The sequence below is a fragment of the Chiloscyllium punctatum genome, chromosome 3 (genome assembly GCF_047496795.1).
Source record: "Chiloscyllium punctatum isolate Juve2018m chromosome 3, sChiPun1.3, whole genome shotgun sequence".
Lineage (NCBI taxonomy): Eukaryota > Metazoa > Chordata > Chondrichthyes > Orectolobiformes > Hemiscylliidae > Chiloscyllium > Chiloscyllium punctatum.
In genome coordinates, this window is record NC_092741.1 from 90,218,665 (window position 1) to 90,233,091 (window position 14,427).

At 38.2% G+C, this 14,427-nt stretch overlaps 1 protein-coding gene across 3 annotated transcripts in view; it reads left to right on the forward strand.

The window, feature by feature from the left end:
- The window catches only part of lama2 (laminin, alpha 2), a 387,170-nt gene that overhangs the window by 276,807 nt on the left and 95,936 nt on the right, over window positions 1-14,427 (forward strand). For all 3 annotated transcript variants that reach the window (XM_072556030.1, XM_072556031.1, XM_072556033.1), the window contains 3 exons: window positions 3,480-3,622; window positions 11,237-11,335; window positions 11,645-11,756. In XM_072556030.1, the coding sequence (XP_072412131.1) occupies window positions 3,480-3,622; window positions 11,237-11,335; window positions 11,645-11,756 (354 nt within the window). The remainder of the gene's footprint in view (window positions 1-3,479; window positions 3,623-11,236; window positions 11,336-11,644; window positions 11,757-14,427) is intronic.

Here is a 14,427-nt window from a genome sequence, read left to right on the forward strand (position 1 = left end):
TGTTTTGGTTTTCCTATTGCGTGCTATCACTGAAAAATTACTTCCTAAAGAAGTAACGAGGACTTGATCTTCTGGAAAATAATGAAGCTGAGCTAGTCATTTTGGGTGGTAGACAATTTGTTTTTGTCATGGGAAATTTTTTTAACCCCCGCTTATAAATGTAGGTTATAGGTTGAGGTTTGTGAAGACAATGCTATAAAGGTTGAAAATAAGACCAACAGTAAAGGTCCGTGGCCATGATGAGTTTGGAAGTCATACAATTGAAACGTATTGTTTTCAATAATAGTTGATGAATGATTAATATTTTAGTAAGCATTGTTCTATCCATTATTTATACAGAGGTATTAACCTTTGGTTATCTGCTATGGACCAGACCTCAAAATATATGAAGACGATAGCCTAGACCCGAACCTTTTCTTATTTTAAAGGCAAATGCCAGGAATTGCATTCCAGATGCAATTCAGTTCGTCAAACTACCAGATTTGAAGCAAAAGACACTTTATTCATACACTACAATTAAAATACAATAAAAGAAAGAAAAAATTGCAGTAACTTTATTGGAAAACATAACAGAAATTAGATTATTTAACTGCTAAACAGTAATTGCTACTATATATTAAGATCCCATAAACACACCCTTGGCAAAGACACATTCAATAAAATAAATCATGCAATTCTCCAGTCCAGGTGGAAAAGTGTGTGTGTGTGTGTGTATGAAAAAGAGTAGCAGGGATAGATGTGCTGCAGCTTCCAAACCCAACTTCAAGCCCCCAGGAACTGGTACTGAAAGCCAAAAAAGCCTGTGGAAGCTTCGTCCCACACTTTCAGGCTGTTTCTATTGTTCCGACTCTGAAAAAACTAACAAGATCTCACAAACTGTTTCATTTTATTGAATTCATATTGACAACTCTGCACATCTGTCTTAAAACCTCTCTTCAAAGAAAATGACCAAATATGCCTCTTAATGCTAAAGTATCATCATATAACTTCCCTTAGGATTTTTGAAAAGTCTCATTAATAATACATTCCCTTAAAAAAAAGATGCATTTCTAATTTGTGACAAATATCTGACCTGCTAAATAGTTATCCACGTACATTGCCAAAGGTAATTTTTCATCTATTGTCAATTTCGTTGTCACTGCTCAGTGTAGGATTGAGTTGATTGTTCAAATTGAATATTTTCCACCTTACTTTAGCTTATTTTCTCTCTCTGAGTTACTCTTTATGCTAAAATTAATGACAAACTCCACAAAGATAGTCCCAAGAATCTATCACCTCAAGAAAAGTGATGTATTATTATGTTAGGCTTACTGATTTTGCCATGTTGAGCTAATTATATATTTTGATGGAGTTTTATTCATTCAGCAGTTGAATAATCAGTTCTCAGTCCCACTAATGATCTCTATATGATAAAACACTTGAAACTTGGCAGCATTGAAATAATGGTCTGACCTTTGCTTTCGGTAGCTTGTTTCTAATAAGCTGCAGCCATTTTCTATCTTGTACAAAATTGCTAGTGGCATGAGTGCCTTACGTTTACAAAGTAAGTGGCACAATTAAATTTCTTAAATATATTTGGCCTTGTCGATGTAAAATTAAATTTAATGATCCCGCACCCCCAGCAGGGATCACTTTTCAAAGATAGTGAGAGCTGGAAGTAGAGCTAAATATCCATAAAGACGATTTTGCAAAATGCACTATATTTATGCATTGCTCCCGACAGGATCTGTGAAATCTTGAACTTACCTTCTAACATTTTCCTATCTACTGCTTAACAGAAATTCAACGATTTTGATAACATGAGGTAGGGTAGGAGACATTGCACAACTGGGAAGCATATGCATGAATTGCTGTCTTAGGATTTGAGCCATGCTTTTGAAGTTTGCCTTTTGATTTGTTTTGAAGTGTCTGCAGTGCTTTAACATCGGGTTTAAGTTTCCTATTTTCACACTGATGAGTATCAGTTGTCAGCTTTGGAAAGTGCTAACATTTCACAGTTAGTTTTGAGGTTGGTTGTGCCAGACGTTTGCCTTTCATTTTGCATGAAATAAAGCAATGTTTAATTTTTTGTGTGATCATCATAGCATTCATTAAGAAAGTTTATTATCATAGGAATGTTCTCAAATATGCTTGGGGGAAGAAATATTCCCCCAAAATAGTATCCAACTGTGGGCAGCTGCAGGTTGAGAGAAGGAGAAGCAAAGGAACTGATACAAAAGTAAGGTGGAAAGAAAATGGAAGGAAATAAGGAAAGAAACATATTGACAAGTCAAAATAGAAGAAGAGACAAAGAAGTTGCAGCCCGTAGTTTACTGTAGAAAGTATGTGATGTAGTACATCTTGAGAAACAGATCAATGAGAAGAGGCTATGATTTCAAACTAAACATGAAATGGATGAATTAAAAGAAAAGACTTCAGTTGACAAGTGGCAAATAACATTCATGCCACATAATATGCCAAGCAATGTACATCTCCAATAAGAGATAATATGACCACTGACATTTGATGGTGTTACCAGCACTAAATCCCTCATCATCAATGTCCTGGGGATTGCCATTGACCAGAACCTCCACTGGATTCACCATATTAAAACTGTGGCTGCAAGAGCAGATCAAGCGTTGGGAATACTGCAATGAGTAATTCACCTCCTGATTCCTGAAAGCCTGTCCACCATCTACAAGGTATGAATCAGGACTGTGATGGAATACTCCCCAGTTGCTCAAATGAGTGCAGTTCCAAGCTTAATTCCCTCCAGGACAAAGCAGCCCACACCCACAAGCACCCACTCTCTCCACCAATGATGTTCAGTAGCAGCAGGTGGTACTATCTACAAGATGCACTGCAGAAATTCACCAAAGGTCCTTAGACAGCACCTTTCAAACTTACAGTCATTTCCATATAGAAGGACAAAGACAGCAGATACATGGGAACACCACCACTTGCAAGTTCCCTTCCAAGCCATTCGCCATCCTGACTTGGAAATATATTGCTGTTCCTTCACGGCAATCCATGCACACTACAAAACTGATAATGGTCATATTTCAGTAAATGGGGAATAAAAAAATACTCTTTTGATTCATAGCAATAAAGCCTTATTTTGTCATGTGGCACACAATGTGGAAAAGATATATATATTTATTCAGCAAAGTTGATCTAAAATATGAGCATTTAATTGATGTTGTATATGAAAGTTTAATATTCTTGTACTTTATTACCATATGCAATAGTAACAATGGTACAATATTACAATAATAATTTGCTGCATGATGCTTTGAAATATATTCAAGACTGCAATCTATATTAATTATACAACTTCACTGAAATCAGCCATTGTTCCATGAAATGTAGTGAAGGTTTGCTATATCAGTGTGAAACAGACAGTGTGCATTTGAATTGATTATTGAGATTCTAATGCATATTTATTTATTGTTGTTTGCTGATAGTCTAACTAGTTTTGTATTGAATAAATTTTACACCAGCTTGTGATGATGAATGCACTGGACTTCTGCTGAATGACCTTGAACAACTTAATCAGCTAATTACCAGGCTGAATCTCTCAGGACCCCTCCCCCCACCTTATAAAGTGCTTTATAGATATGAAAATATATCTCAGGAATTGAAGGCAAGTACATATTTTTTGCTTCAAAGTAGTTTTCCAAAATATATTAATAAAATAGCTGAGAAATAATAGTCAAGACAAGTACTCATTGCATTGAAAATATTAACTTGCTGTTTTTAATTTTGATGATATTACATCAGTTTTTTTTATTACTTTAGAGTCATAGAGATGTACAGCACAGAAACAGACCCTACAGCCCAACTCGACCATGCTGACCAGATATCCTAATCTAATCTAGTCCCATTTACCAGCACTTGGCCCATATCCCTCTAAACCCTTTCTATTCATATACCCATCCAGATTCCTTTTAAATGCTGCAATTGTACCAGCCTCCACCACTTCCACTGGCAGCTCATTCCACACACGCACCACGCTCTGTGTGAAAAAGTTGCCCCTTGAGTCTCTTTTATATCTTTCCCCTCTCACCCTAAACCTATGCCCTCTAGGTCTGGACTCCCCCACCTGAGGAAAAGACTTTGTCTATTTATCCTATCCAAGCCTCTCATGATTTTGTAAACCTCTATAAGATTATCCCTCTGCCACTGTTGCTCCAGCGAAAACAGCCCCAGCCTGTTCAGCCTTTCCCTATAGCTCAAATCCTTCGACCCTGGCAACATTCTTGTAAATCTTTTCTGAACCCTTTCAAGTTTCACAACATCCTTTCAAGACCAGAAATGCACACAATCTTGCAAAAGTGGCCTAACTAATGTCCCGTACAGCCACAATATGATCTCCTTACTCCTATACCCAATCCTTTGACTAATAAAGGAAAGCATACCAAAGCCTTCTTGACTGTCCTATCTACCGGCGACTCTACTTTCAAGCAGCTATGAACCTGCACTCCAAGGTCTCTTTGTTCAGCAACACTCCCTAGAAGCTTACCATGACATGTATAAGTCCTGCTCTGATTTGCTTTTCCAAAATGCAGCACCTCGCATTTATCTAAGTTAAACTCCACCTGCCACTCCTTAGTCCATTGGCCCATCTGATCAAGATTCCATTGTATTCTAAGGTAACCTTCTTCGCTCTCGACTACACCTCCAATTTTGGTGTCATCTGCAAACTTATTAACTATCCCTCCTATGTTCATTTCCAAATCATTTATACAAATAATGAAAAGTAGTAGACCCAGCACCAATCCTTGTGGCACTCCACCGATCACAGGCCTCAGTCTGAAAAGCAACCCTCCACCACCACTCTCTGCCTTCTACCTTTGAGCCAGTTCTGTATCCAAATGGCTAGTTCTCCCTGTATTCCATGAGATCTAACCTTGCGAGCCAGTCTCCCATGAGGAACCTTTTCAAATGCCTTACTGCAGTTCATATAGATTACGTCAAGTGCTCTGTTCTCATCAATTCTCTTTGTTACTTCTTCAAAAAACTCAATCAAGTTCGTGAGACAAGATTTCCCAGGCACAAAACCATGCTGACTATCCCTAATCTGTCTTCGCCTTTCCAAATACATTTAAGTTGTGTCCCTTAGGATTCCCTCCAACATGATCACAGTAGCGGGAAGGAGCACAAATTTATTAAGTGGAACTAGGGTCTGCATGCTGGTCGGTGTGATCTCCTTGGAGCCACATCCCTGTGATGCCCACCATGTCGTAGCTGCCAATTTTGATCTGCGCCACAAGCTCATTTACCCTATTTCTTATCCTGTTTGCATTCAGATATAACACCTTCAGTCCTGTATTAACTGACCCCCTTCTCATTGTTGTTCATTTGTCCAGTGTCCTCAAGTTTGATTGCTAACCTTTTCCATACACTCTGTCCTATTTGTGTCTGTGCTGGAGATTTTAATAATCTCTCCTGAGTTCTGCTCTCTTACCTCTTCCTTCAATTCGTATTTTCTAATTTCCCCAATAACTAAGCTCTTGCTCCCCCCGCCACCTCATTTAGTTTAAAGCCCTGTCTACAGCCCTAATTAATGCCATTCGCTTGGACTCTGGTCCAAATTCCTTGTATATTCAGGATTATTCTGAAAATGGTCTTGAATTGCAGAATTGTATCTAATGTTAGATCCTACGTTGAGTTTTACACATGCAGAATGGTTGGGTGTAGGCAGTACCCTGTACGAACATCTGAAGGGAAATGTTTTTTGATATGATCCATCAGTCTTTGGGATGTACAACCTGCAAGTCAGGCATCACATGAGTACTCAAACTGTGATACCACATTAATCATTTGTGTCAATGGCAGAATATCTTTTTGGTTCCACAGCAGCATTCTATTAATGGCAAACACCATTTTGGTGGATGAGCAAATTGTAAAGCATTTTTCTTTTGTTGATGTAACCAACAAATTGTAAATATTTTGAGCTAAATGCAAATTACAATTTTGGATCAATTGAACCTTTGTAAGGCTAAGAGTCACAGGAAGGTCTAATTTTCAAAAACCAAAGGAGAAGTATAAGCATGTAACTTACTGAAAGATTAAGAGTTTGAATAGGCACTGTTATGACCAGGTAAAAACAATGACTGCAGATGCTGGAAACCAGATTCTGGATTAGTGGTGCTGGAAGAGCACAGCAGTTCAGGCAGCATCCAAGTAGCTTCGAAATCGACGTTTCGGGCAAAAGCCCTTCATCAGGAAACCCTTCACCTGTTATGACCAGGTGAGGAGGGGAAATTGGATCTTTTTTTAACCCTCTCAGTCAGTTGCAAGTAAAAATTGAAGCACATAACTAACAAGATCAAAATTAAAGAGCCAAGTTACAAGGATTTCTTGAGTGTAAGAAAGAAGTTTATTACCTGCTAATGATGAACAAAATGAAAACACAACATCAATGACATACCCAAATGCATGTAATATAAAGGAGAATGATTTGTTATTGACTGGATGAATAGGTTATATCTTTTTTAAAAAGAAATGTTTGATTTGAACGTAGGACCAGTTGTTTAATTGTTGACTCATGTTCTGAAGTAGTAGATCTTGAGGTCTTGGTGAATGGTTATAGTCCAAAGTCTTCCTCAATGAGAGGTGATGGTCTAGTGGTATTATTGCTGGACTATTAATCCAGAGAGTAATGTTTTGGGGACCCGGCTTCAAATCCTGCCATGGCAGATGGTGGGTTTTGAATTCAATAAAAATCTGGAGTTAAGAGTCTAATGACCATGAATCCATTGTTGGTTATTGAAAAAAACCTACCTAGCTCACGAATGTTCTTTGGAGAAGGAAATTGTTATCCCTGCCTATTTGGTCTTCGTATGATTCCAGACTCACAGCAATGTGAGCTCCTCGGATGCTGCCTGAACTGCTGTGCTCTTCCAGCACCACTCATCCAAAATCTGCCCCTAGCATCTGCAGTCATTGTTTTTATCACAGCAATGTGGTTGGCTCTTAACTGCCCTCCAGGATAGGCTAGGGTGGCCTTGCCAGCAACATCTACATCTTGTGAATTACTACTCTAAGAAGTTGCTTTTTCATTAAACATTGACTTCAAGATTAGTAGAGGTATAGAACAAGAAAGAGGTCCATCTTCTTGTTATCATTTCATTTTCATTTTCTCTCTGCCTTGCTGTTCAAAGCAACTATCGATCTTTGTCTATTCCTGAGTCCACTCCATTGTCCTTTCAAGTTGAATACTCTATATGTAAGCTTTCAGCTCCCAATATTTGAACAATTTACAAAGAAGCAAATTTCTTCACTGACTTAATTGTCTGGTTTCCTTGTCCTTGGATGATTTCATAATTTTAGTGTGGCACGTTTAGTATATTTCACCTAGTTTGCCTCAATCTGTGGTTAGATATTCACAGCAGCTATTTAAAGTCAGTATTTGTTCTTGTTAAAAATAAGGTATTGGCTCTTAAAAATGAGATTCCTGATGAAGGGCTTATGCTTGAAATGTCAATTCTCTTGTTTCTTGGATGCTGCCTGATCTGCTGTGCTTTTCTAGCATCACACTCTCGACTCTGATCTTCAGCATCTGCAGTCTTCACTTTCTCCTGTTAAAACTGAGATGACAGAGGTTGAATGTTGGTAGTCCATGTTCACCATTATCACAACATAACACCTATTATCTTGAATGTAAAATTAAATAACACTTGAGGGTCTAATTCCAGCACTACTGGATGAACTCACTTGAAAGCAAACTGAAAAGCAAAATGAGTGCTGGCTGCCTGTCAATTGGGGATGGGAAGCCTTTGTACCTGCCACTTGAAGTCACCCCTCCAAAAACCACTGATTCCTTGGCTTGAGGGTTTTCTCTTCCACCAACAGCCATAGCATTTTCTGTAGCACTATTGACGGCAGGGGCTGCCGGTCCCCATTAGCGTTCCTGGGAAACTAATTCCCATATACTTAAATATGTTTTGATGTTATAGTTGTGATGTTAATGAAGATTGTTTTAAGTATATACCACAATGAATTGCCTACATTTCTTTGACATCGAAAGAGCGGAATTGTGAACTAGTAATTCCTAATGTCCTGACAACAGAGATCCAATTCTCACCATGACCACTGTTGCAATTTAAATTGAATTGATAACATTTGGGATTAAAAATTCATCTCAATAATGGCAACCAATGAACCATCATTGATGGTTGTAAAAACTCATGTGGTCCACTATTGTACTTCAGGGGAGGAAATCTGCCATCCTTATCATGTCTGGCCTAGATGTGACTCCAGACCTACAGTAATGCGCTCCTCAATCTTAACCATTCTCTGGGCAATTAGGGCTGGACAATGAATGCTGATCCAGCAAGCAAAACCTGCACTGATTAAGAAAAACAAATGTAGCTTTAGGGGTACTGCCCACACCTCAGCTTGGTACAGCAACTGTTCTGCTCAGGGCCATAAGAAACTACAGGAAGTTGTGAACACAGCCCAGTGTATCATGCAAGCCATCATCCATCTGTACTTATTGCTGCCTTGGGAAGACAGCTAACATCACCAAAGATCCTTCCCACCTAATTATAATAATTTCCAACCTCTTCCATTGGGCAGATGATACAAAAATTTAAAACACATGCCAAGAAGCTTATTCCCTGCAGTTATTAGACTTCTGAATGGACCTCTTAAATTTTAAATTTAATATTGACCTTGCAATTTGTACACCTTTTTTGCAGCTGTAGCATTTTATTCTTTGCTCTGTTCTATTACCCTAATGCACTTTGTTTGGTATGATCTGCCTGTACTACATGCAAAAAAAACCTTTTCACTGTATCTAAGTAATGTGATAATTAAAAATCAAATCAAATCAAAGTGATTGGTAGATGAAAGCTTCATCCGATTCATTAAAGTTAGTTGAGTGTTTTTTTTTTAATCAAAAAACTGTTTTCTGCTGTTATTATTTATTTATATCACTGTTTCTCCATTACTGATCAGGCAGTAGTGTTTTTTTTTCCTCAACCTGCCATTTTCTGCTAGTTTTTGCAAGAATGAATATTCTATCAGGTGTTGCCAATGACTGTCATGTGTCTAGAAAAGAATAAAGAAAACAGAGGGAAGAAATACTCAGTGGTCTGGCAGTAGATTTTTACTCTGAATGTGAATAGTACAAGTCAGGTAATCTCTTGGTTCAGCAGACCCACCTTGGAGAAAAGTGCACCATCACACTCAGGAAGGAGACATGGATGCAGGATGGAGACAGGTCTAACATCTCCAGGCAGGCATGAGCAGCACCCAGAGAGGCTACTGACTCCTGACATGAGCTGTTTAAAAATCTTGCCTTGATTCCTGGTTTCTTTTTAAACAGTCACTGTTTTACTATGTCTATTACAGTTTTCACAATAATTAAAGAAAAGAATGCCAGTTGAATATACTGTATTTATATCTCCTCAATTACTTTATTTCTTTAAAAAAAACATTTGTATTCATAATGGCCCATCAATGATAGTTAACCTTTTAATAGTGTTTCTGCACTGTCCATCAAGTTGTGAACTTACAGCCTTCCTTGCACTCAACTGCAATATTGATTGGTTGTGGAAAGCATTCAACCGTTATGAATACTATGTTAATATTATTTAGAATTATTGCAATAAACAGCTGTGGAAGTAGAACAGATTTCTTTCAACTCTCAAAGATCGACAAACTGTTTTATTCAAACTTCAAGAGAAGGACAATTGAAAGCTTAACAGAGCTAGGACTTCAAATATCTCGCCTACTCTTCAAAAGCGTTTCCAACTTCTCTAGAAATTCATAAAGGAGTCAACAGCACTTTTGCCATTTTGCAATCCAAAGTACACAGTCTCATTAATGATTCATTATTTATTTATTAACATGCATAAAACTACAAAGGTTTCTAATAGTGAAACGCTCACATCCGAACAGGAAAGACCTCTATTAATATACAGGTGATGCTGGCATGACTTTAAAGAATTCAATGAGCAGACAATCATCATGATGAGCCAACACCATGACCATCTCCCCCTCCCCTTTCCTCATAATGTTACTTGTCTGCTGTTACATTTGCTTTTTGATCCGCACAGGTGCCTACCAGATGTTACCTCTTGATCTTCATATGCTTATTTTCCCCAAATTGCATGCTTCTGCCTTTGTACCTGTGCACTGTGCATTGCTCCTGAGATCAGCTAGCTTTTGTTCTTCCCTGATGACCTGAACATGGACAGAAATCAGTCGCACTCTGCTGGTCCAAGCCAGGGAACCCAGCCCCTGCTGTGAGAATACTTGAGACTTGGACTCTGACAATTGGACTTTGACATACACCCAATCCTGAAGTGCCCTGTGAAGCCAACTGTAGGGTCTCAGTGGTTTCTTGCACAGAGAAAGACACATGTTACCATGAGCAATGCAACATATTGCTTTTAAGAAGCAATACAATGTGATGTCACTGTTGGACAGTGATGCAACATGTTGTCCACTGAATGATTTTATGAAACAGAAAGAAGAGGTTGAAGCTAACATATATTTTGTTGTGATACCCAGAGATGACATTTCAACACCATTCACTACTCATTCACAGCTAAATTTCCAGGTTCCACTATTGCACCCTGCCCAATAGCACATCTAAGTAGTCTTCAGTGCACAGCAAGTTTTCTCAATGTTTCCATTGTCCCAGAAAAATCCAATTTTACTCAAGTCAACAAGCAGCTTTTTCAGAACTGCTGCAATATGATTGTGCTTTTGAAATGTACGTCCTCAGAAGTTAATTTTGTCTTTGGATGTGTATATGTGGCAGATTAAATAGATTCAGCTATCTTTCTTTTATATTGACTTCTAAATATAAAACCTAAAAGTGATTAAATTGCTTTGTGATTTTTCTTGAATTATGGACAATGATCTGTAAAAATAAATTGAAGCCTTATTCCTGATGAAGGGCTTATGCCCGCAACATCGATTCTTTTTCTCCTTGGATGCTGCCTGACCTGCTGTGCTTTTCCAGCACTACACTCTTGACCCTGATCTCCAGCATCTGCAGTCCTCACTTCCTCCTATTTAAAAAAAATGCCATTCATTGTAGCTGGCAGAATACTAAAGAAGAATTGGGGTTTGACATTTGATAACTTTAGTGTTTACAGTCAATATGAGTTCATAATCTCTCGTATACTAATTGTATTTAATGAATAAAGATGCCAACTCATTTGTAATATAGTTTCAATGTTTTTCTTCTTAATATGAATGCTTCCTATAATTTGTGAACCTGTCCCTGTATCTGCAGTACCTCATGTCGCCCCAGAGAGCACCAGAGAGACTTCTACAGCTTGCTGATAGTAACCTGGACACATTAATCACAGAGATGGATGAGCTACTGAATAGAGTAAGGGACAATACAGTATTATGAATTTAACGTCAAAATAGAGCTGAAATTTCTGTTTGTTTTCAGCACATACAATGTGATCTGATAAGAAGATTCAGAGCTGATTTACTTAATTTTAAAAAAATTATGTGACATAACATTGAAATAAATATTTGCATTAGCAATCAGTCAATACTGTATTAGTTTTTATAGCTTTCTGAATAAATTCTACATTTGACAAGTACATTTACAAATTAAAATAACATTACTCATTTTCCTTTTTGTTAGCCAAATCATTTATTAACTAAATTATTTTTATTTTAAAATTAGACAACAAAAGTTTCAGCAGATGGTGAACAAACTGATAAGGACACAGAAAAAACTGACAAACGAGCAAAGGAGTTAGAAAAATCCATTAGATATACTATGTTGGCTACCCAAGGTAAAAATCAACTCATTTGTATAAATATAATTAGGTTGCATTTTCAAGGTCAGTTCTGGAGTTCAATTATTGTGAGTCAGTGTCTTTGACAGTGTTTTAGCTTAATGAAATACGATCGGGACCAATGGCCGCTATTTTTGTGAGGTCAGGATGATTCAAAAGGCTTTTGAAGATGACAGGCGATACTTCAGTCTGAGTTTTAAACCCCAGTTTCCATTCCCAGCAATTTTTGGGACAAGAATGCAGGTAATGAGCCTGCACACTGCCCCACTGACCCAGCTGGCTCCATTCAGGGAGGTCAGTCTCTTGCAGCGTTACACTCAAGCAATGTTCATGGGAAATGGGCAGCTTCTTAAAGACTCATGGTTCATAGCTCCTGGGAAGATTCATGAATCGTAGCGTGGACTGCAAAATCTTTTAACAGATAACTATATTACCAAAAAGTACAGCACGGAAATAAACCCTTTGGTCCAACTCGTCCATGCCGACCAGATATCGTAACTAACCTAATCCCATTTGCAAGCACTTGGCCCATATCCCTCTAAACCCTTCCTATTCATATACCCATCCAGATGCCTTTTAAAAGTTGTAATTGTACCAGCCTCCACCACTTCCTCTGGCAGCTCATTCCCTACACGCACCACCCTCTGTGTGAAAAAGTTGCCCCTTAGGTCCCTTTTAAAACTTTCCCCTCTCACCCTTAACCTATGCTGCTAGTTCTGGACACCCTCACTCCAGAGAAAATACTTCGTCTATTTATCCTATCCATGCTCCTCATGGTTTTATAAATCTCTACAAGGTCACCCCTCAGCCTCCGACGCTCCAGGGAAAACAGCCCCGGCCTGTTCAGCCTCTCCCTGTAGCTCGAGTCCTTCAACCCTGGCAACATCCTTGTAGATCTTTTCTGAATCCTTTCAAGTTTCACAACATCTTTCCGATAGGAAGGAGACCAGAATTGCACACAATATTCCAAAAGTGGCCTAACCAATGTCCTGTACAGCTGCAAATGACTTTTCAATTCCAATATTCAGTGCTCTGATTATTAAAGGAAAGCATACCAAATGCCATCCTCACTATCCTATCTACCTGCAACTCTGCTTTCAAGGAGCTATGAACTCGCACTCCAAGGTCTCTTTGTTCAGCAACACTCCCCAGGACCTTACCATTAAATGGATAAGTCCTGCCCAATTTGCCTTTCCAAAATGCAGCATCTCACATTAATCTAAATTAAACTCCATCTGTCACTCCTCAGCCCATTGGCCCAGCTGATCAAGATCCCATTGTACTTTGAGATAACCTTCTTTGCTGTCCATTACATCTCCAATTTTGGTGTTATCTGCAAACTTACTAACAAGCCTGCTATGTTCACATCCAAATCATTTATATAAATGATGAAAAGCAGTGGACCCAGCACCAATCCTTGTGGCACACCACTTGTCACAGGCCTCCAGTCTGAAAAACAACTCTCCACCACTGCCCTCTGTTAATTTGTTCACAAAATGTGTACATTGCTAGCTAGACAGTATTTATTGCCCATCCCTTTTCTTTTATGTTTGTTTATGGGGTGATGGCATCACTGGCTCGGTGAGCATTTATTGTCCAACTCTAATTGCCCTTGAGAAGCCATTTTCTTAGCTGCACCCACAGTGTTATTGGGAAGGAAGTTCCATGATGACCTGTCAATGGTGATGAAATGGCAATATAGTTCAAGGTCACAGTGATGTATGTCTTAGTGGAGAGCTTGGTGGAGTTTCCAAAATTATCTGCTGATCTTGTCTATCTAGTTGATTGAGCTTATGCGTTTTGAAAATACTGTTGAAGGAGCCTTGGTGAATTGCTTAAGTTTAAGCTGTCTTCCCTATTTAGGAGAAACAGATAGTCAGAAATCTGTTTTTTTCAGGTGGCCTCATCATAAAAGCCTGGCTGAATTCACTAATGGAATCAGTTCAATGAGGGCCTGTTCAAACTGTTTGTGGAAAAATGTATGCCTTAACATCTTTATAAAGTTGTAATAAGTTATTTTTTGCTTTGTACTGGTATGTTAATATGTGTTTTGTTTATTTGGGAAAGATTTAAGGCTGTAGAGTACAGTGCACTTTTATAAGGCTGTAAGAGTAGGAGTTTTGTTTTTCAGAAGAGATTGTTTTGGTTCTTTCTCATCAACATTTCAAACCTTGACCACAGTTATACAGCTCATTGTTTCTGAACATACTGAATACTGGATACATAGGCATGGAGGATGCATGGGAAGGCCATAGGGTTGCCCAAAGGCCTGTGGAAGGGCCATGACTATTAACATTTGGCATTTATTTCATTTACAGTTTGCCTCTGTCCTATATTTATGTCACTATGACCATTTTATTAAAAAAAGAGTTTGTGTGAGATGCTGTTTCTACCTGTTCCACCAGCCAAAATTTATATGTGAATACTGATTCAGATTTCCAACATATATCACCAACTTTTCTTAAAATAATATGGTTATCTTGAAAGAAAGTTAGCCCACGTATCTGTTACCAATTTGGCAAAGCAATTTTTTCCAATACGAGACTTGAGGATTCCAGAAATTCTCAAGCCAGTGTAAAAACATGAGAATGATGTGGTTTTGTATAATTATTGCTTCAGGTTTGAGTTTCACAATGTACTAGCATTAAGAAGTAAAATCATTAAACAT